Source organism: Poeciliopsis prolifica, unplaced genomic scaffold (genome assembly GCF_027474105.1).
Source record: "Poeciliopsis prolifica strain line A6 unplaced genomic scaffold, Auburn_PproV2 SCAFFOLD012, whole genome shotgun sequence".
In the NCBI taxonomy this organism is placed as follows: Eukaryota; Metazoa; Chordata; class Actinopteri; order Cyprinodontiformes; family Poeciliidae; genus Poeciliopsis; species Poeciliopsis prolifica.
The window spans coordinates 10,565,361-10,587,619 of record NW_026562387.1 but is presented as its reverse complement, the minus strand read 5'-3'; the positions used below and the strand labels follow the sequence as shown (position 1 = coordinate 10,587,619).

The window sequence follows — 22,259 nt, the reverse complement described above, 5'->3', positions numbered from 1 at the left end:
CCAAGAACACAGCATCAATCTGCTCTGGGGCCTGGAACATTTTGGGCCAGCTCTTGTGGTGCATGTTGCTCTTCATTGCAGAAACAAGCACATTTACCCTAAGATAAATTGAAAAGTACTAATATTGATTCTTCATTCTACTTTTCCCACCTCTTCTTCTTCAAATCGAGTTCTTTTTTGAAAATAATAACTAGGGCTTATCATATTCCTTCATCCCGTCAGAAATATTTTCTGTGGTTTCAATTTAGATAAGTTTTTCATTCTTTCCAGATATGTGGCAGAAGTCAGGGCGGAAGACTTTGCAGTAGTACATTACTTCCTCTTTCAAAACATACTGGTTCACATCCCGCACAGCAAAGTTTCACAGTGCTGTCTCAGGCGGAGTATGTAAGCCAGATTGCCGGGAAGCTTCATGATGCGGAGAAAGAGATACATGATTGCAGGTAAGAGGAGGCATTTAAGTCTTTTACTGATGTTGCAAAACTCATGTACATATTTGGTCTAATTTGTAAATATACGCATGTTTTTTTCCCTAATAATTTAAAAATGACCATATTTGTAAAACACAAAATTGACTTGACTGAAATGTCTAAATATTGGAAGATTTGCTTGAAGCTTAAACAATGCAATGAAAAGATTAATACATGAAAAAAAGTAAAGCCAACCTATTTGCATTCACTTATCAGAATTGGGTAGTAACACATGCAATCAACTTACAAAAATAAGGAACTCTATTTAGTCCACGATATGGACTTGGTAACACAAATTATTAATACTATTGTGTTAATGATAATATTATCATTAACACATTTTGAAATTTTCAATAGTCAAATAACTGTATTTTTACACAGCTTTTTTTTGTAAGTTGCTGTTTTCTATGCAAAAATACACATCTTGCAAAAAAATTTGTTGAAGTTGCACATTTCTTCTTTAAGTGTGCTATTTTCAATAACTGCATTTTTTTATGTTGTAAGTTTTCCCTTACTGTAATCTTTTTTTTTTTTTTTATTACCTTAGTTTAAATCTGCTTGCTTCTATTTAACTTTATCTTGCTGCTAGTACATCTGAATTTTTCCACTGTGGGACATTTAGGGATAGTTCTATTCTATGGTTTTTATTATTATTTTATTTTAGTGGACATCTAACCCTATCTGATATATAAAGTGCTAAAGTTATATCCTCAGTGATGACGAAGGTATACGGCTGTCTGTCTACTATTTTTATTGGGATATTTTGGTTTGACTGACTGTAAACGTCCCAAACATGCAGAACGCATTATATTTTATTTAAAATAATGCAAAGTTTAAAAAAGAAAAAAGTTAGTCCGCAAATATTACAACTGTGAATGCTTGTTTTAAAGGAGCAGTTATGTTATTTTTTTTCAAGTATTAATTTATTTTTAATCTAGTGTATATCATAAGCGGCTAGAGTTGTTTATTATGCGACAAATAAGAACTGCGTAGTGGTCAAAGTTCAATCTTTGTGCCAATTTTAAAATTAACTCACTCAGATCACAACTATTAGACTTTTTAAATTTTTTATTGTTGTGGACAGATGACATGATGACACCAACTCTTAACATTATCTGACCCAAATCTGTTCAGATTTTCTATATCATATGAAAATATAATGAATATGTTCAATAATGAATACAGTTGTTTTCTTTTTTCTTTTTTTTTTCTTGTGTTAAACTGGTCAGAGTGATTTAAAAATCAGTTGTTACAGTGCCTGGCAAAGCTGGCACTTGGGACCTTTTCATATTTTGCTGTATTACAAGCTTCTGTGTATTTCATTGGACTTTCCTGTAAAAGACCAACACTAAGTATTGCCTGATTGCAAAGTGCAAGGAAAGTGAAAATAAAAAGACTGATAAATGTGGCATATATTCAGGACCTTTGAGTCAATCAACTCTTTGCTGTTCACTTTTGGATGTAAAGTCATATACAAAGTAAAGTGGTGTTAGTTTGCAGTTGTTTGATCTCTGCAGCTCCCCCAGCATTGCAAGGCTGCTTTTCTGATGAATTGGTGATTAAGAGATTAAGAGCAGACTGAATCATGACTTTACTGACAAATAACAGAATTAACGTTGAAAATAACACATTCCTTCCTCTCTACTTCACAACTACGCACCACTTTGCATTTGTGCCGTCACGACTTTCTGATACTTCGGACATTCATTGTGAATTGGTGCTATGTAAAGAAACTGAACTGAATTGGACTTGTTGAATAAATACTGAAAACGTTCTGAGTTTTATTAGTTTCAACTAATTTAATTGATTTCTATTTGTCGTTTCAGGTGCTCTCCTGCTGTGTGCTGTTAGCGCCCTCTGCTCTGACGGTGATGCAAATCAGAAATGTGTGTCGACGTGGGAGGTAAAAGAAAAAGCTTCTCAGCATTAAAATGGGGTGTTGATGTTTTAATAGGGATACAAATCAAACTAAATATTTAGGTTTTCTTCAGAAATAATACATTAATTTTGAAAATGATTGATTTTCTTCCCCCCCTCAATAAACTAAGAAAACTTTCAACCATTATTTGCTGGTTTTATACCTTAAATGATGAGTTAATACTTACAATTCCCACAGAATTGTAAGTATTAACTATTTTTCCCACACAAAACCATATGAGTTTTAGGTATCGCAGCCTATACTTTAAACATTATTATTAAGCAGGGCTAAAGATGACATGAAACAAACTGCTTGCAGGACTGAATCCAAACTGTTTTGCATAGACGTGTGAGCAAATTCCCCCCACAGAAATGCAACAGGCTCATTACCAGCAGTTACAGCAAGAGACTGAGGCTCCCAAAGCTAGTTATGAAGTTTATGTGACAATTGATTTTTAATATAGGGCCATGACAGTTTGTATGGATTGTTTTCTCAAGAAATGAAATCACGGTTGTAAATGGGATATTTATATTTATCCTGGTTATCTTGGTTTGATGTAAAAATCAGTTTAATCTAAAACATCCAAGCATAAGCACCATTAGGGGCAAATACTTTATCACAACACAAAGCAACATTAGTGCAACACTTGTCACTGAACTCGACAATCTTGCTAACAGTGACATGTTTGGAGCTTTTCTGTTTAAGAGGATTGAGTACTGAATTCTGCCTTCCAGGCGGATTGCTTTCAGCCAGCTGACCACCTGAATGACTCTCATCCTGTCAGCCTGAAGTTGTCAGCTGGTAAGAAACTCCTCATCTCTCTCGAGGGCCTTCCTGATTATTCTGTCTGCCAGTGGGGGAGAGAGCAAGGCCCACTGATGAACATGTGAGTGTGTTTTTAGGTTTATGTACTTGTTGATCGATCTGCTCTTTTCTTTACGTGTGTAAAGTTTTGACATTTTCTTAAACGTCTCCAGAAATGGGGGTGTCTCCATGGTCACACCAAGACTTTCAAGGAATGATTGTGGGATGTACAATCTGACCTGTAAAAGTCAACAGATGACCATTTTCTCAAAAACTGTTGATCTTCGAATCCTCGGTGAGTCGCAGCTTCATCACTTCTCGTCTTCATTAAGACTCAACTAAAAAGAGAAGCACAAAAATGTCTTAATGTGGATAAAGTAATGAGTTTTAAATTATGTTAATCAATGTGATTCACGCGCTTCCTAGAACGTCCCTCAAAACCAAAGCTGTCTCTGGATCTTATGGATACTCCAGGATCGGCTCCTTACTTTAAATGCATCTCTGAGGGTTCTCCAAGGCCCAGTATTAAATGGTCTATGTAAGACAACTAGATTCTCTGTTCATACATAAATAGTTTTATCATTCACCCTCTGACTATCAACCTTTCCTCTCAGTCCATACCAAAGGGATGAGAACAATGTTATTGACGATTGGACAGCAGAGAGCTTAGCCACAACTGCGAAATATGGAGACACAGGAGCGATGTGTTGTGCCACCAACGATGAAGGACAAGAATGCACCCAGCTGTATGACTTTGGTAATTACATAAAAAAACAGACCAATATGAGGAAATGTTTTAACCCAAACAGTAACTCTGACCAGAGAAAGAAAACAGCTCTCATCTCATTATTATTCTCAAATGAAGTTAAAAAAAATAGAAATAAACACGTTGAATATCTTGAAGTGTTTTATGTTTCAGACTTAAATACTGCTTCAGTGAAACCAGATGAGGTTTCTAGTGTGACCATAAGTCCCGGTGATCCTTTGCTGCTTCGCTGCAGAAAAAATGATGATTCTAAACTTATGTGGGAACATGATGGCAAGGTTTGGAGGAAACTTGTGCAATTAATGAGGTACAGCAATGAAAACTATGATTTTTGTTTTATTATATTCAAATGCAACCACAGATTAGCCACAGATTAATGTGGTTAATCTGTGGTTAATGATCAGCATATTTATGATGTTCTACATGGACATCATTCATGTAGAACAATGTTTAAAACAATGTTTAAAAACATTGTTCTACATGATTATGATTTCAATGTTTTTCTCCAGATCTGTATTAAAAGGAACAGGAATTTGAAGAGCCACATGCTGTATGCCTTCATCAGATCAGTTACCTCACAACACAACGGCACATACACCTGCAGAAACCCAGGCACAACTAAATCTGTGGATGTTCATGTTACAGGTCAGTAACAGTTCTTTACATTAACTACTGCCTTTAATAGCTATTGTTTTATTTTTTGAATTAATAATATACATCTGTTGAACATTTTATTTTCTTGTCTCTTCAGCTGAGAGCTTCCTCTCCTCCCAGCTGCCTGATCAGTTTGTGATAACTCAGAACAGCCCCTGCTTTGCAGCAACTGTTTCCTACCACCCAGTGCTGCAGCAGTGCTACTGGGAAGCTCCTGATGGGAGTTTCACTAAATGCATCAGAGACGAGAAAGTACCAAAGCACAGGTAGTTTCATAAAGCAATGCCTCGGCATCTCAGCATAACCATTTTTCAAATATAATTATATAACATAAATATTACCATTAAAATATTTTTAAATGTCACTTTTTGTTGAGGATTTTCATTCAACCCCTTGTTTTAAACTAGAAGGTAGTTTAGAATGTTATAAAGCCTTTTTTCTGAAGTGGTGTAGGCATAAATTACAGTCTGTTGTATAAAGTATAATGCACTACAAATCAAATTTTTGTCTTTTTATTAGAAATTACAAAATTAAATGTCCTAATCCATTCACTTCACAAGTCCTCCTGTGCAGCCTCACAAAATTCTAATAAATACATGAAAGTATTTATTAAAGTTGGGGATGTATTGTGAATAAGTTCAGTGGATATTAATACTGTTCCAGCAAACCTGTAGAAAAAGACTCAGCAAGCAAGGCTCAAAGGAAAGGATGGGCTTGATATTAGCAAAAACAGCTCAAAGCAACTGGTAACCATTGGGGTTGAGGGCAGATGATTTGAAACTATCTTGCATTAAGCTGCAGAGCTCCTTTGTTTATAAGGGTATTAGACTTTAAAGTAAGATATAAGCAATGTTTTAAAGAAAAGTTGGTCAAAAGTCCTCCACAGTGATTTGAGAAACCTATACAGACATGATTAAGCATGCCAAAACAGGTTCTACAAGTATGTATTTATATCACACGCAGCTTTTTCACTTTTCACTATTTATTATCATTGGATGGAAATCAATTTTCAAAACCTCATACTGGTTATTTTGCAAAGCCCAGAAGGAAAATGGTTCCTTTCACCACACTAATCTGTTGGATGTGCCACTATTTTCTCAGGACTGTGAAGAATTGTGGAACATTAAAGTCTGGAGTATATAAACTTCGCCTGGAGGCTGGAGGAAAAATGGAAACAAAGAAAACAAGTGTTTGTGTTTTTGGTATGTAACTTGTGTGTCATTGTTAAAATGCAAATAAATACAGCATCACCTGTAATTTAATATTTCCCTTCTAGAGAAACCAGAGCCATCAATTAACAAAAAAGATAATTATCTTTCTGCTGAGACTGTGAGTGTCTTGCCTGCTGAATCTACATGGATGATGTTAAGTTTATCATCCAGCAACAGGTGAGTAATACACAACAGCTCAGCCCTGATACATCAGTAGGTCTGATTGTTGAAGCTCAGTGATCTTTGTCTGACTGCAGCTCTGAAACAAACCTACCCTGGGAAGTGATTGAGAGGAAGAATCATTCAGTTTCTGATGGATTCTGTAACCAGAAACTCACCAGCAATCTGAGCACAATAAATGTGATGGTTGCAGCAAAATTTAAGTTTTGCTTGACGGACCAAGCTGGGTCCAGGTGCAGTAAGGAGGTTTATGAGTTTCCAATCCCTAAATTCCAGGCCTCCATAGGTAAGACGAGATCTTAAACCCTTGACATTCATTCAATAATGTTGCTATAGCTGACTTCTACCATGTTTACATGTTTTTAGGTGAACAACCTTCTGTTGGTCACTTATTAATGCCACTTTATATTGGCATAGTGGCTCTGCTCCTGGCTCTGGCAGTAGTCTCATTTCTGCTCATGTACTACGTCAAGAAAAAGGTATGTGTCGCAACACAAACACAAACAAAACCATGAAAGACACTAAATCGTTTTGGTTTTCAACAGAAACCCCAATATCAGCCTCAGCTTCAGATGATCCAGATGGTCGGACCTAACAACAACGACTATATCTACATCAATTTCAAGGACTTTGATTACGACAAGAAATGGGAGTTTCCTCGGGAGAACCTGGAGCTTGGTAGGAGTCAGACCATCTCTTTAAATATAAAAAGAAACTCAACAAATACTTTGATATTCAACTCAAAAACAGTTCCTCACAGCTCTATCCAATGAAATGCAGTCAAATATGGTGGATTTGTTATTATGAAATTTCTATTGTGGATGCAATACAGACAAATGAGATTTTGATTCTTTTTTTCCCTGGAAGTGCGATGTTTACTGAAGCTGAAATGTTTATTATGGATAAAAATAATGTCAGTCTTGATGTCTAAAATGTTAATTTTTGCTCTAAAAAAACTAAATGATGTCTGTTTGGTTCAAAGATCAATCCTAGCTATTAAATGTTAAAATATCTTCCCATAAGTGAGGCATCAAGCTGCCAGTATGTAGCTCTGAATGCATGACCCAATCGCAACAGTGCAGAAAAAGAAAAAGATAGAGACAGAGACTACAACATGCTGCTGTGGTTACACAGATAATTCTCATATCAAATATATGCCTGTGAATCATATGATGTCAATCAGAAGATGTCACTTCCTCTCATGGATTTATTTTCTCTCTTTGTTTACTGAATCCTCTGTTGTTGTTGGGGGTTTTTTGTCACCACGGTAATCAAACCATACTGGATATCACTTGTGAAAAACAATAATCTTAACATCAGTACTCAGAGCATTTCTGTGTTGCTCCCTCAGGAAAAGAGCTGGGCTCTGGAGCCTTTGGCATGGTGGTTCAGGCTACAGCTTATGGCATCAACAAACCTGGAGTCTCGCAGCAGGTGGCCGTCAAGATGCTGAAAGGTCAGTGTTTATTTGGGGGGGGGTTCCGCAAGCCAGTTTCAGAGATCCACAGATGCTACTTCAGCTGCTGATATCTATCTTCACTCTTCAGAAAAACACGAGTCTGTGGAGAAGGAAGCTCTCATGTCTGAGCTCAAGATGCTGACTCACATCGGCCAGCATGCCAACATCGTTAACCTGCTCGGCGCATGCACAGAGACAGGTAACTTTGTAATCTTCTGATGAGTTGAGTAGCTGTTGGGTACATGCAATGCAACTTTATGATAATAAAAAAAACACCTCTCTGTAGGACCCATATACCTGATTTTCCAATACTGCTGTTATGGAGACCTGCTGAACTACCTGAAGAAGAGCGGTGATCGATATGACAAGTCTGTGACTGATGCCTTCAGCAGGGACCGTTTCAGCAGCTTGTATAACAACCTGCAGTCCAAGAAAAACTTCAAGTAAGAATTGAAAAAAAAGAAACACCTGGAAGTTTGAATTATTTACATTATGTACCTGCTATTTTTTTTAAATAACTATGGCAAGTCAAAGCCTCACTGAATAAATTACACCAGCGTTATATCATTCAATGCTTGTTTTCAGTGAGCTGGTAACAGCAACAGATAACTACATCCCCATGCAAGGCTTCACCACCAGGGGGCAGGAGGACATCCCTCTCGTCACCTTCAGCTCCATCGACATGGAAGGTGAAACATCAAGAGATGGAGTGCATAAATAAGAATGTGTCATTATTTAAATTGATTTGTAATTAAATTGGGGTTTTGCCAGATCCAGAAATGTACGAGAGTGAAGACGATCAGATGGACCAGCAGGCCCTCACCTTTGACGATCTGCTCAGTTTCGCCTTCCAAGTGGCCAAAGGGATGGAGTTCCTCTCCGCCAAGAATGTGAGACAAACTCTTCACTTTATTCAGTGAAATTAAATGCAAGCCACACTTCTCAGATTATTTGTAAAGGACATTCACGTTATTGTTATTATTATTATTATAAGGATCAGATGTGTATAAATTCAACAACAGCTTCAAAAGAATAAAACTAAATTTCCTCTGGTTTGGTAATTGATGTAAAAGTTAGCGATTGCTGTATGCTGTCTGTTTTTAGTGCATCCACCGAGATCTAGCGGCTCGAAACGTGTTGATAACAAAAGGCCGGCTGGTGAAAATCGGAGACTTTGGGCTGGCTCGAGACATCGACAATGATTCCAACTATGTTGTGAGAGGAAACGTATGTGATCTGACATTAAATCTTACTTTATAACATCAGTGTGTCCAGTCTTCTTTCTATTTACTTTATGATGGGGGGTTTTGTCGTTGTTTTTAGGTGCGTTTGCCAGTTAAGTGGATGGCTCCAGAAAGCATCTTTCACGGGATGTACACCATGAAGAGTGACGTCTGGGCTTACGGCATTCTGCTCTGGGAGATTTTCTCACTCGGTACCTTTCACAGAAGATCACTGAAGCAACACATTTTAACCACACATAAAGCTTTTATATTGTATTCAAAATACACTCTTTGCTTCCAGGCGTCACTCCGTATCCAGGTGTTAAAGTGGATCACACATTCTACTCAATGATTGAGAGAGGATTTAAGATGGAGTGTCCATACTATGCCAACGACTCTGTGTACGTTTCTTTATGTTGGATGCTATCGATCTATCTGTCAGTCAGCCATGATAACTGATTTTATAATCTAATGTTCAGAGCTTTTCCTTCCACCTAACTTTTTTTCTTGCCCATATGCAGGTATGGTATGATGTGCAAGTGCTGGGCTCTGGATCCTAACAACCGGCCATCTTTCTCCAAGTTAGTGGACTTCATGAGTGGCCAGCTGATGGACATGGAGAAAAAGGTATGAAGCAGCAGAGACAAAACAAGTGATTTTCACTTGATTTCCCTTTAATTGGGGCCACAATAACTGCAGCTTCCTAGTGCCATTAATGCGACCTGTACCGCTGCGTGCCCCCTCATAATATATACATTAAAATGTGCGGCTCGATCCCGTGAGGGGAGCTATTACTTTTGTTGGCATTTCAAGTAACTGTGGCAACATAATTAACAAAAAACGAGCCAAATTCAAGTCAAAACAAAAGACTAACTGACATGAAACAGTGTCAGTTTCACTCAAAACAGTGATGGCAGAATGTCAGAATCACAAACATGGTGGAACAACTACTACAAACTCATTGCATCTCTGAATAGTGCTGTTTGTTATATCTTATATGCATATGATATAGTGGTGGCAAAAGCAACAGAAAATCTAATATGCTCTGGGCTTAAGATGGAGTACATGCACAGTCTGCTCCAGTCCCATCACTCTGTCTCAAAGTGTCAGGAACTCCAACTACCTTCAAATCACTACTCAAAACTTGCTTAACCTGGTCTATCCACCAAAACCCCGTTTCAATTTTCAGCTACTTGTTTATGTTGTCTGTCTTTTTTTTTTCCTTGCGAAGTCTCTTTGAGATTTCAAAAAAAAAAATGCTATATACATTAAATGCATTATTAGTATTATAGTTAGTGGTAATAAGTCTTTTGAAAACGACTTATTATGCGTTTGTTTGTTTGTTTGACAATAAGATACACAGAATTTCCGATTTTGAGATGATAAAAAGTATCATTATCTCTCAGGTTAGGGCTCTGCAGAGTCCTTTTATCTTAAATAAGGTATTAGCTATTTCTCTTACTTGTTAGCCATATTTAGTATGTTGAATGGAGTGAGTCAATTACACACAACATGCTAGTGATGGTCCACATGCTGCTGACAGTATTCACGCTAAAATTAACATATTTGTAAAATTAGCATGAAATTACTAACATGATTCAAGTCCATGTTAGTCACATTTTTTTTTTGCTATGCTTAGGATTGATGTTAATTTTTAGCATAAGAACCCTGGGTCCAAATCGACGGTCACACTTTGGCAATTCTTCAGGAATTTTCTAGTTCTTTGTTTCTTCTTCTTTCTTTTAGCTCTACCAGACCATGGAAGTCCAGGATTTCAGCGACTATCAAAATGCATCGACCATTGTTGACATTTCAGCATTGGTTAAAGAAAGTGAAAGCAAGACGGCAGCAGCCAATAACTACTGCAAAGCCAACCAGAGAGAGGAAAGCCAAGCTGAGGCGTTAAAGTTAGAGGCTGCGGGGGAAGATGAGGAGAAGGAGCCTCTGAAGCCGTCTACTGGAGAGTGATCTACTCAAGCTATTTTATCTTCAGCATATATAATAATCTACCTACTATTCTGCTCATCATATCTATCAAAGTAATATACTGGCATTATATTCTTTTACAAATATTATGAGCATTTTAGATTTATATTTGCCTTTAGTTGAACATGCTTGATTTAGCATTAATTTATACACATAAGGGATCGTAAGTGTTCTCTGTGCAAAACTGCATCACACAACATGATGCTGCCTCCACCATGTTTCACAAGCGGGGATGGTGTGTTCAGGATTGTACTTTGTGTTGGTTTTTTGCCAGGTTAAATTCTGTGGAAGTAAGTCAAAACGTTCACTTCATCATAATTACCAAAATAACAAACTGGTTTTGTTATTATTATTATTCCTCACATATCATGAGCATTTTATTCTTGTCGTCATGTTGAGTTACACTTGTTTTATGTAGAATTTAATATGTGGTTCAGTTTTTTCATACCATCACCTGCATTTGCAAGGATGCTTTATTATACATGAACAAAATCTTTAATGCAACTAAAACTGAAATACACTTTTCACTATGAATAAAGCGTTGTCAGTGATATTCTGAACTTTATAGACGATACATGTTGTGATTATAATGAAAAGATAAAAGAAAACATTAATACAGATCAAATATAGGTTCACTTGTTTTTTCTATTTCTGTCAGTTTTAACATTTGGATTGAAAAGCACCGTTAACTATTACAAGCATCTTAAGTTCATTATCATAATCACACATATATATCAGTTTGTCATATTATTTTATAACCTCTACTGTACTTTAAAATATTGCGTATCACAGCACTGAAATATGTTTCATATAATAAAGACAGATCATCTGGAGTGATGTTTTCTTTCTTTCTTTTTTTTCCTATGGAGTTTGCGGCTCTCAAATGGTTCCATTTTATTGAAAAAATGAAATTATTTAAAGTAACATATCCAAGAGATGGCAGAAGTGCAGCACTGCTGAATGCAAGCTGCCATTAACCCTCTCAGGCTCAAATTACTTGCAAAGACTAGCAAACTAGCATTAAGCTGTTGCAAATCTGTAACATCTGCCTGGAGAGGGTTAAAAATGTAGAAGAAGAAGTACTTTCCCCAACTGGAACTCTTCGCCTGCAGCAGGCGGGCTCCACAGTGCAATCTGACACTGACTTTGTAAACAAGACAGCCAGAAAGTCTCAAAATGCAGAGAAGGAAAGTTACAGTTGCAGGTAAGAGGCAGCATTCAAGTCTTTTACTTTTGTTTTACTTCCACCAAAAAGAAAAGGGTAATGCCCCTGTTTTGGACGGTCTGCACTGAAAGGAAATGCTTTTGTGCTTCTTTACAATAACAATGAAAGCATTCTAATTCTGAGATAGCAAAAATGATTAATTTATTTGGTCAACACAATAAAACGAATAACAAGATAATAGATCTAGATAATAGAGTAAAGCTCACGAAGAACATCTTGAAGAAGAAATGCATTTGTTCAAAGGAAACGTAACATACGTAATGGCTGCAGCTGCCGCGCCTTTTCAGAGCAGCCTGTTGTTTTCTGCCTGCTGAGCGACAGAGCAGCAGCCAGCATGGCTCTGCAGCCAGGGACACATATTCAGAGCAACTGCAATTTTAGTCATTCCACCATAGCTTTAAAACTTTTATGTGCAACAATCAGAAATTCAATGTATGAACAAAATTTGTCTGCCGTGAAAACAAAACACTGCAAACTCACGTAAAGTCAGAAAATACTTTTGATCGTTTCTTTTACAAATCTTTATAAATTTTCAAATCTAATTTAAGTGCAATTGTCTTTTCAGCTGTTGTCCTGCTGTGTGCTTTCCACGCACTCTGCTCTGATGATGTTGATAATCAGAAGTGTGTGTCCAGCTGGGAGGTAAAAGAAAACGATGTTCAAACTTAAAATAAGGTGCATCTGATATCTCCAAAGTTATACGAATGAAAAAAATACTTTTTCTTCAGGGATAACAAATGTATCTTGAAATATTGATTCATTAAAAAAAAAGATTCAGCACAATAACAAGATGTATATTCTTTTTCTTCTCTTTTTGAGCAAATGACCTTTGATACAACATTTGCCATTATTATCTGATTATAATTATGGGGATTATTGTGCCTATTTAGCTAAAAGGTGTACTTTTGTTATCATAACCTGGTCTTTCAAAATAATCATTATAGCTGAAAATCAGAAGATAAAGACTGTTAAATTCTGAAGTTTTCTAATTGTCAATATTTTTTTAAATCGTTACTGGCAGGGCTTCATGTTGACTGAGACAATGGGACAATTGTCTTTAGCTTGTGTTGATTTTTGTGCTTATTCTGGTTGTCGTTGTTTTTACTTTATCACAACATAAAGTAACACAATAGAAAGAATCACCACTGAACACAAAAAGATTCTCTGTCAAGGAGGATTGAATGCTAAGTTTTGCTTTCCAGGTGGATTGCTTTCAGCCAGCTGACCACCTGAATGACTCTCATCCTGTCAGCCTGAAGTTGTCAGCTGGTAAGAAACTCCTCATCTCTCTCGAGGGCCTTCCTGATTATTCTGTCTGCCAGTGGGGGAGAGAGCAAGGCCCACTGATGAACATGTGAGTGTGTTTTTAGGTTTATGTGCTTGTTGATCGATCTGCTTCTTTTCTTTATGTGTGTAAAGTTTGACATTTTCTTAAACGTCTCCAGAAATGGGGTTGTCTCCATGGTCACACCAAGACTTTCAAGGAATGATTGTGGGATGTACAATCTGACCTGTAAAAGTCAACAGATGACCATTTTCTCAAAAACTGTTGATCTTCGAATCCTCGGTGAGTCGCAGCTTCATCACTTCTCGTCTTCATTAAGACTCAACTAAAAAGAGAAGCACAAAAATGTCTTAATATTGATAAAGTAATAGGATTAAAATTATGTTAATCAATGTGATTCACGCGCTTCCTAGAACGTCCCTCAAAACCAAAGCTGTCTCTGGATCTTATGGATACTCCAGGATCGGCTCCTTACTTTAAATGCATCTCTGAGGGTTCTCCAAGGCCCAGTATTAAATGGTCTATGTAAGACAACTAGATTCTCTGTTCATACATAGATAGTTTTATCATTTCACCCTCTGACTATCAACCTTTCCTCTCAGTCCATACCAAAGGGATGAGAACAATGTTATTGACGATTGGACAGCAGAGAGCTTAGCCACAACTGCGAAATATGGAGACACAGGAGCGATGTGTTGTGCCACCAACGATGAAGGACAAGAATGCACCCAGCTGTATGACTTTGGTAATTACATAAAAAAACAGACCAATATGAGGAAATGTTTTAACCCAAACAGTAACTCTGACCAGAGAAAGAAAACAGCTCTCATCTCAGGATTATTCTCGAATGAAGTTAAAAAATAGAAATAAACACGTTGAATATCTTGAAGTGTTTTATGTTTCAGACTTAAATACTGCTTCAGTGAAACCAGATGAGGTTTCTAGTGTGACCATAAGTCCTGGTGATCCTTTGCTGCTTCGCTGCAGAAAAAATGATGATTCTAAACTTATGTGGGAACATGATGGCAAGGTTTTGGAGGAAACTTGTGCAATTAATGAGGTACAGCAATGAAAACTATGATTTTTGTTTTATTATATTCAAATGCAACCACAGATTAGCCACAGATTAATGTGGTTAATCTGTGGTTAATGATCAGCATATTTATGATGTTCTACATGGACATCGATCATGTAGAACAATGTTTAAAACAATGTTTAAAAACATTGTTCTACATGATTATGATTTCAATGTTTTTCTCCAGATCTGTATTAAAAGGAACAGGAATTTGAAGAGCCACATGCTGTATGCCTTCATCAGATCAGTTACTTCACAACACAACGGCACATACACCTGCAGAAACCCAGGCACAACTAAATCTGTGGATGTTCATGTTACAGGTCAGTAACAGTTCTTTACATTAACTACTGCCTTTTAATAGCTATTGTTTTATTTTTTGAATTAATAATATACATCTGTTGAACATTTTATTTTCTTGTCTCTTCAGCTGAGAGCTTCCTCTCCCAGCTGCCTGATCAGTTTGTGATAACTCAGAACAGCCCCTGCTTTGCAGCAACTGTTTCCTACCACCCAGTGCTGCAGCAGTGCTACTGGGAAGCTCCTGATGGGAGTTTCACTAAATGCATCAGAGACGAGAAAGTACCAAAGCACAGGTAGTTTCATAAAGCAATGCCTCGGCATCTCAGCATAACCATTTTTCAAAGATAATTATATAACATAAATATTACCATTGAAATATTTTTAAAAGTCATTTTTTGTTTACGATTTATTGTACAGTGACATCATTAAAAGGATATGTTTTTTTTTTCAAGGGCTATGTTTTTCAGATTGAATAATTGCTATTCAGCCCCTTTACTTGGATATGTCGAATCCAAATGGAGCACAAGCAGCTGCCTTCAAAGGCCAACAAATTATTTACTAATGTCCACTTGTGTATAATCTATCATCAGAATAAATCTGTGATTGCTTAAAAATTAATGAACAAAAAGAATCATGAAGGGAACACAAAAGACAGGCCACAAAGCAAGTTCTCAGGCAACTTAATGATAGGTCATGTTATACGATCAGATCAGATTTAATATTTGTAAAAAACGATCTTGTATTTTCACATCACAGTCTTTCTAGTGTTGTGTCACACAAAATCCTAATCAATGTGGGGTTGTATCATGAAAAAGTTATTTTATCTAAAAAGAATGAGGCAACACAATTAGGGTTTGCAGAAACTCATCCGAATGAACAACAATTTTCTGACAAGCAAAGATTTGCATGTTAGCAAAAAAGGCTCAAAACAACTTGCAACCAGTCAATCTTTGGGTCCATCTTGCAGCCATAGAGTCGACCAAAAGCTCCTCTGTATATAAGAATATTAGACCTTAAAGTGAGATCAGTCTGGCAGATGGGACACAACTCCTCTACAATGATGTGAGAAACTTATACAGAAAACGTAGTCATTGCTGTTAAAACTGGTTCAACAATCTCTTCAATAATAGGATGTGCTTTGTTTTTCACACACTTTTCATTTTTTATTATTGTTGGCTGCTAATCTACTTTTAAAGCCTCAGAGTCCAAATATTTTTTCGTGTCTCGACTCCTAAAAGGGAAATTGTTCAGCTTTCCTTTTACCACATTAATCTGTTGGATGTGCCACTATTTTCTCAGGACTGTGAAGAATTGTGGAACATTAAAGTCTGGAGTATATAATCTTCGCCTGGAGGCTGGAGGAAAAATGGAAACAAAGAAAACAAGTGTTTGTGTTTTTGGTATGTAACTTGTGTGTCATTGTTAAAATGCAAATAAATACAGCATCACCTGTAATTAATATTTCCCTTCTAGAGAAACCAGAGCCATCAATTAACAAAAAAGATAATTATCTTTCTGCTGAGACTGTGACTGTCTTGCCTGCTGAATCTACATGGATGATGTTAAGTTTATCATCCAGCAACAGGTGAGTAATACACAACAGCTCAGCCCTGATACATCAGTAGGTCTGATTGTTGAAGCTCAGTGATCTTTGTCTGACTGCAGCTCTGAAACAAACCTAACCTGGGAAGTGATTGAGAGGAAGAATCTTTCAGTTTCTGATGGATTCTGTAACCAGAAACTCACCAGCAATCTGAGCACAATAAATGTAATGGTTGCAGCAAAATTTAAGTTTTGCTTGACGGACCAAGCTGGGTCCAGGTGCAGTAAGGATTATTCTGAGTTTCCAATCCTCAAATCCCAAGCCACCATAGGTAAGACAAGATCTCAAACCCTTGACATTCATTCAGTAACGTTGCTATAGCTGACTTCTACCATGTTTACATATTCTTAGGTAATCAACCTTCTGATGGTCGCTTATTAATGCCACTTAAAATTGGCATAATGGCTCTGCTCCTGGCTCTGGCAATAATCTAATCTAATAAACTACATCAAGAAAAAGGTATGTGCAGTCACACGCAATATCAGCATAGACACAGGCAAAACCTTAGAAGACACTAAACCTTTTTGGTCTTCAACAGAAATCCCAACATCAGCCACAGCTTCAGATGATCCAGATGGTTGGACCTAACAACAACAATTACCCGTACGGAGCTGAAAGAAAAATTCCCCATAGCGCTGGAGAATTTTGGTGGTTTGCCAAAATAAATAAATAAAAATAGAACGTTTTATTTTGTACTAAAATATTGGACTCCCGATCAATACATTAAGGCTTGTTATTTGAACTTGAGAAGACATCGAAGTTCACAGGCGAATAGTTGTGCAAGGCTCTCTACTCGCTTGTGTCTTGTTCTGTGGTTTATAGCCGCTAGGTGTCGCCAGAGATCAGACCTTTTGACAGTTGAACGTCCAGCAGTGCTTTAACCTGCTTTCAAAAGTGTCCGAAGGTCATTAAACACTACCCGGACAACCAAAAAAAAACTGTCCCCATGGACATATTGGCAGTAAATGCTCTTCCTTATGAAGATTTCATAAATATTTTCGGTAATGTCGTGGAGAACTGTCCTCTCATAACAGCCGCAGTCTGGACCCATCGTCCCTTTTCGAGCTTCAGCGCTTTGGAAGCTGCGATTAATGAATTCGTCGATGCTCTCCCAGAGTCGGGTGAGGTTCAAGGATGTTTGCCGCCTTTCACGCGTCTTGCCCTGTCATTCATCATATTCACACTGGGAGGAGTAGCCTCTAATGAGTCGCCGGATGTGTCCAGGTAAGGAGGGGATCCTCAGGTGTCACCCGGACCTCGCGGGCAAGCTTCTCCACAGCGGTGCGTTGACCCGGGAGTCCCAGGAGGAGCAGACCCGAGCCGGGATGGACGCGCTGAGCTCGGCCGAGGCCTCGCAGATGGCGCGGCTGAACGAGGAGTACAAGGGGCGCTTCGGCTTCCCGTTTGTCATCTGCGCGCGGATGAGCGACAAGGTGACCATCTTGCGCGAGCTCTCTGAGCGCTGCCGGAACGAGCGCGCGGCGGAAAGGGCGCGCGGCATTGCGGAGGTGAAGAAGATTTGCCGCCTGCGTCTCCAAGGTCTCGTGCTCTCTGACGCGACAAACAAGCTATAAAGCCTCTCTGTTCCAGTTTCAGCACATTTAACAGGGAGCTGCAATACTTCAATACTTGTATACGTTTTTATTTCAAAGTTAGCATATAGCTACACCTTTAAACAGTGTAATTAATAAAGCATGTGATTTAAACTTATATGCACAAGTGGATGCTGATATCTTGAATGTATACAATAGTAAACATGTTTCCTACTTGATGGATGGACGGACGGACGGACGGATGGACGGATGGATGGATGGATAGATAGATAGATAGATAGATAGATAGATAGATAGATAGATAGATAGATAGATAGATAGATAGATAGATAGATAGATAGATAGATAGATAGATAGATAGATAGATAGATAGATAGATAGATAGATAGATAGATAGATAGATAGATAGATAGATAGATAGATAGATTGATTGATTGATTGATTGATTGATTGATTGATTGATTCACTGATTGACTGATTTCTGCTCCCTGGATGAATGGCGCCCTGGGTAGTGAGCCACATTTTCCATGTAAAAATAAAAATAAAAACACTGGAATGAATGAGGGGATCTTGCCAAGTCCGTTAACTTGCTGTCAGAATAGCCTTATCTTTGTGCAACAAAAAAATATATATATATTTCCTATATAATCCAGTTAAGAGCGAGTGCTGTCCACGTCTACGCTGGTTCTCTGGACCCCGACGCGGACAACGTGTGGCCGTGCAGTGGGGAAACAGGGGGCGTGCTGGTGTGAGGTCCATTCGAGGAAGACACTCCCGCCCCCGCGGTCTCTCCCTGATCCCCAGAGGTGATGGAAGAGTCCTGGTCCGGCTCAGACTCCCTGGCCCTCCTCCGGTCCTCCTCCTTCTTCCACTTCATGCGCCGGTTCTGGAACCAGATCTTGATGTGGCGCTCGGTGAGGCTCAGGGTCAGCGCCAGCTCCACGCGCCGCGGCCTCGAGATGTAGCGGTTGAAGAGGAACTCCTTCTCCAGCTCCAGCAGCTGGGCGCGCGTGTACGCGGTCCGCGTGCGCTTGTTCTCCTCTGCCTCGGTCATCACGTAAGACCCTGGAAAGCAAAATCAGATTCCGAGTCTTTTATATGACGTAATTCTGATATTTTTTTCTTTAAGACAGTTTAATAAAACTTTTTTTTGGAGCGGGGGACAGAGGGGGAGTGCTAAAACTTAGAGCAGAGCCAAATAATTTATCATAAAATCAGAAACAAAACAACAAATTTATAATTTAACACAAAATAAACATCTGATTTATTCAAAACTAGTTCGTTAGAAAATGGCAACTATTGTGTCATCTTGATCATTTAAGTTAATGTTTCTTTTTTAGTTCAGTTTATTTAATTTTACTAACCTAAATTAAGGGGATTATTTAGTCGTTTAGCATTTTCTGGGGGTTTTTTCTTAATTTTTTTTATCCTCCTGTTTTTATGTAAAAAAGCACTTTTTCTGCTCGTTTTATTTCTCATAACCATTAAGTCAAAATATATTTTATACGCAACCAAAGTTTTTAAGAACTAAGCAATCAGACGTGCATTTATTTATTTAATCATCTTAAGGTAGTTTGTAAGTTTGATTAAACTGAAAGAAATACACAGTTCATATATATATATATATATATATATATATATATATATATATTATATATAATATATATATATATATATATATATATATATATATATATTATATATATATATATATATATATATATATATATATATATATATATATATAACTAATTTAAAATTCATGATAAAGAAAGCGTTGGTGCATTTTTCCTCTAATTATTCTGGTCATTTGTTTTTAACGTACAGGGACAGAAGTCTTGGCGACATTTATATGTCATCCTAAAGATTACACACCACATTAATAATCTATTTATATTTCTAAATGGGTATAATTTCCTCATAAGTTGTAGGTCTCGCTACAAGTTTAAGTTTCAGTATCTAAGTGCTGCAGTATCAAGTTGTGGCTCTATATAGGAAGCGCTGATCTCATACAGTAAATTGAAGCCCTCTTCTAAGATGTAGAAGCCCTCAGAGAGTCAAATAGAGCTCCGATTTATTAATTGATTCCGCATTGTGGGTTCTTTAAAAATAATCATACACACTTATTTTCTTTCCTCTATTTATATGCGGGGTTTGTTTTTTTTGTACCTGTCCATTGGCCCTTCCAGGTGTGCGAGTGGGATTTGGTGGTCTTCATCCAGGGAAAAGGGAGGTGATATCTGTTCTGCTCTCCTGCGTCTATATAACCCGGAGGCTGGAGTGTTGGCTGCTGCTGGAGGCCCTGCGGGTGGTGGAGCGGTGGCACGCCCGGATCCTCCCGCATGCCGGGCATAGTGAAAGCCGCAGGAGCGATGTCGGGAAGGCTGGCCTGCTCCAGGGTGCCGAGGGACGGCGGCGTGTACACGGAGTGCACCTGCCTGCTCATGTAGAGGCAGGGCGGCGGACTGTAGTCATCTCCCGGAGATCTCTGATAGGCGCAGGAGTCTTTAAAAACCGGAGACGGGTAGAAGGCGTCGTCCCGATTCATGGTTGGAGAGGACCCGAGGCTGAGTACCTGCGATCCTGCCTCGGCGTGGACCTTCAGCTCTTACGCACCTGTGGCGCAACTGCAAGGCCCCCGCGGGCTCCGCACAGGTGTGTCCCTCTGACACCATGTGACCCTGCGGCGCACCAAGCCATTGGTTTCACTGTTTGCACAAAACGGGAGAGCGACAGCGGCCAGTTTCCAGGAGATTCTGAACAGAGCGCGTAAATCAGTGCCGCTCTGCAAATACAACAACGTTCACCTGCATCCATCTGTTCATACAGAAATGTATCATTTACATTTTATAAAGTCTTTGAGGTTTATCTCCAGTTCAGTCTTGAGTTTCGATGTTTGTGATGTCCTATTCAGGGACAAAACCTCATTGATGCCACTTTCTTTTTGCAAAAGTGCCGGAAGGTTTTATATAAAATCTTCACTTCACACTCATACCTGCTACCATTCTTCAGTAAGCATTGCACTGGAGGCACCCCGATCTTAGTTGAACCCTATAGGAGAAGGTAAGTGAGTTTGTTAAGACCTTCTTTGATGCACTGAAGTTCTCTTCCCAGCAAATGAATTTCTTCACTTGAGCTGAAAGCCTTTTGATGCAATTCAGCCAAAATAACTTCTACTATAAGGTCATTAAAATTAAGTTTGCAAGTTATTTTGTGGAAGGGCTTAGTTCATTTTTCACATTAACTTTGCAAATTGTTTCATTTGATTCTTTCGTCATAGCAATCGAGACTAAATGCAAATTGTAAAAATTGACGCAGTAAGGTACAGACAAAAGGTCTCTGAGTCTCAAAGCTTTTGCCTATCACTTAATGTTGCTTCAGTGATTTTATTCTTTAAAAATATTACAAAGATTCATTACAGATATATATCTGGAGAGTGCTAAGTTCTTGTGGATATACTCTAAGGGAACACCTTAAGCATGAGGTGGCAGCAAAAATAGAAGTCAGGCGAGATTTAGATACTCAGACCAACCCATCAACTCAGGGATAATGACATTATTTTTATAAGAAATGTCTTGGGGAGCTGATGGAAACAAACCTGAGGTGTTTGGGGATTAAAAGAGGACAACTATCCGGGGAACGCCATCCCAACTGTGAAGCACGAGGGAGGAGGCATTATGTTGTGCTAATAATCACAATGAAAGGTGATATATTTGTATGGGATCAATGACTGAATAACTGATTTTTCTGCTCATTTTTGACATGATCAAATGTAACTAAGGTTATTTTAAAGAAACGAAAGTGAGCTTAACAACTGATTTACGAGAGGACCCAATTTCTATAACCTTTTGCAAGAAAAGTTATTGTTATGAAATAAATTGTATCAATTTATTCGGAAAAGGAGTGGAGGAAGGGTGCTTCTCCTGCATGGGATTGATCCAGATGTCAAACTCTGAAGTCAGGGAGATTTTCAGGGCAGCAGAGTGTCACTTACTCCTGATTTCATGCTGTTTATATCTTGTCCATCCATCTGTCTCTTTATTGGCCCACAGATTTACAGGCCTGCTCACTCTCTGCTATCACAGTTCCCCATCTCACCTCTCTGTACTTAAGTGTCATCATCCCTCCTGTCGCCCTCCTTAAAATTGCTCGGAAAGTTATCTAAAATGCATTCGAGGCACATCATGCTTCATAAACCACATAGTGGAGAATAGCCCGAGTTAACAGTTTCCTTCCTCTTTGCAACAATGATCAAATATAAATACCATTAAGACATAATGCAGGTGGGTGTTGTGTGTAGAACTGGTTTACTTGAACTTTATTGCGTCGCAGAGTGCCCCCATTAAGATACGGTGCAAAGTGCCATAATTGCATTTGAAGATCTCGTTGCAAACAGTCCGTTGACGCTGCACACGCCGCCAGAGACGAAGGAGCTTCGTTCAGGAAGTTTTTTTTTTTTGCGTGTAAACGAACGCGTCTTAAAGTCGCTGCGACATCGCGGGGTTGGAGGTCCGCAGCTTGCGGAGTCACGCTCCAGACACTCT

The 22,259-nt window shown here is 38.4% G+C and overlaps 3 protein-coding genes and 1 pseudogene across 3 annotated transcripts; 3 read left to right on the top strand and 1 right to left on the bottom strand.

Annotated features, from left to right (window-relative positions):
* The first annotated feature begins 245 nt into the window (after window positions 1–245).
* On the top strand, window positions 246–11,504 carry LOC129364995 (receptor-type tyrosine-protein kinase FLT3-like). The gene is given in 25 exon segments (XM_055037961.1): window positions 246–443; window positions 2,297–2,373; window positions 3,123–3,274; window positions 3,366–3,487; window positions 3,619–3,730; window positions 3,807–3,949; window positions 4,112–4,234; window positions 4,237–4,265; window positions 4,468–4,603; window positions 4,710–4,878; window positions 5,714–5,814; window positions 5,889–6,000; window positions 6,081–6,289; window positions 6,370–6,482; window positions 6,549–6,681; window positions 7,355–7,459; window positions 7,551–7,661; window positions 7,749–7,905; window positions 8,048–8,151; window positions 8,234–8,352; window positions 8,567–8,689; window positions 8,786–8,897; window positions 8,987–9,086; window positions 9,207–9,312; window positions 10,432–11,504. Coding segments are annotated over 25 exon segments (3,021 nt in total). The 5' UTR covers window positions 246–412; the 3' UTR covers window positions 10,654–11,504.
* Window positions 11,505–11,767: 263 nt separating this feature from the next.
* Window positions 11,768–16,883, top strand: LOC129364948 (receptor-type tyrosine-protein kinase FLT3-like; annotated as a pseudogene).
* A 104-nt stretch (window positions 16,884–16,987) lies between these two features.
* urad (ureidoimidazoline (2-oxo-4-hydroxy-4-carboxy-5-) decarboxylase) lies at window positions 16,988–17,872 on the top strand. The gene is made up of 2 exons (XM_055037900.1): window positions 16,988–17,283; window positions 17,387–17,872. The coding sequence occupies exons 1-2, from the start codon at window positions 17,109–17,111 to the stop codon at window positions 17,734–17,736; spliced, it is 525 nt and encodes a 174-aa protein (XP_054893875.1). The 5' UTR covers window positions 16,988–17,108; the 3' UTR covers window positions 17,737–17,872.
* Window positions 17,873–17,887: 15 nt separating this feature from the next.
* On the bottom strand, window positions 17,888–20,427 carry pdx1 (pancreatic and duodenal homeobox 1). Its single transcript, XM_055037898.1, has 2 exons — window positions 19,885–20,427; window positions 17,888–18,780 (listed from the first exon to the last, which is right to left on the bottom strand). The coding sequence occupies exons 1-2, from the start codon at window positions 20,261–20,263 to the stop codon at window positions 18,392–18,394; spliced, it is 768 nt and encodes a 255-aa protein (XP_054893873.1). The 5' UTR covers window positions 20,264–20,427; the 3' UTR covers window positions 17,888–18,391.
* Between the last annotated feature and the right edge of the window lie 1,832 nt (window positions 20,428–22,259).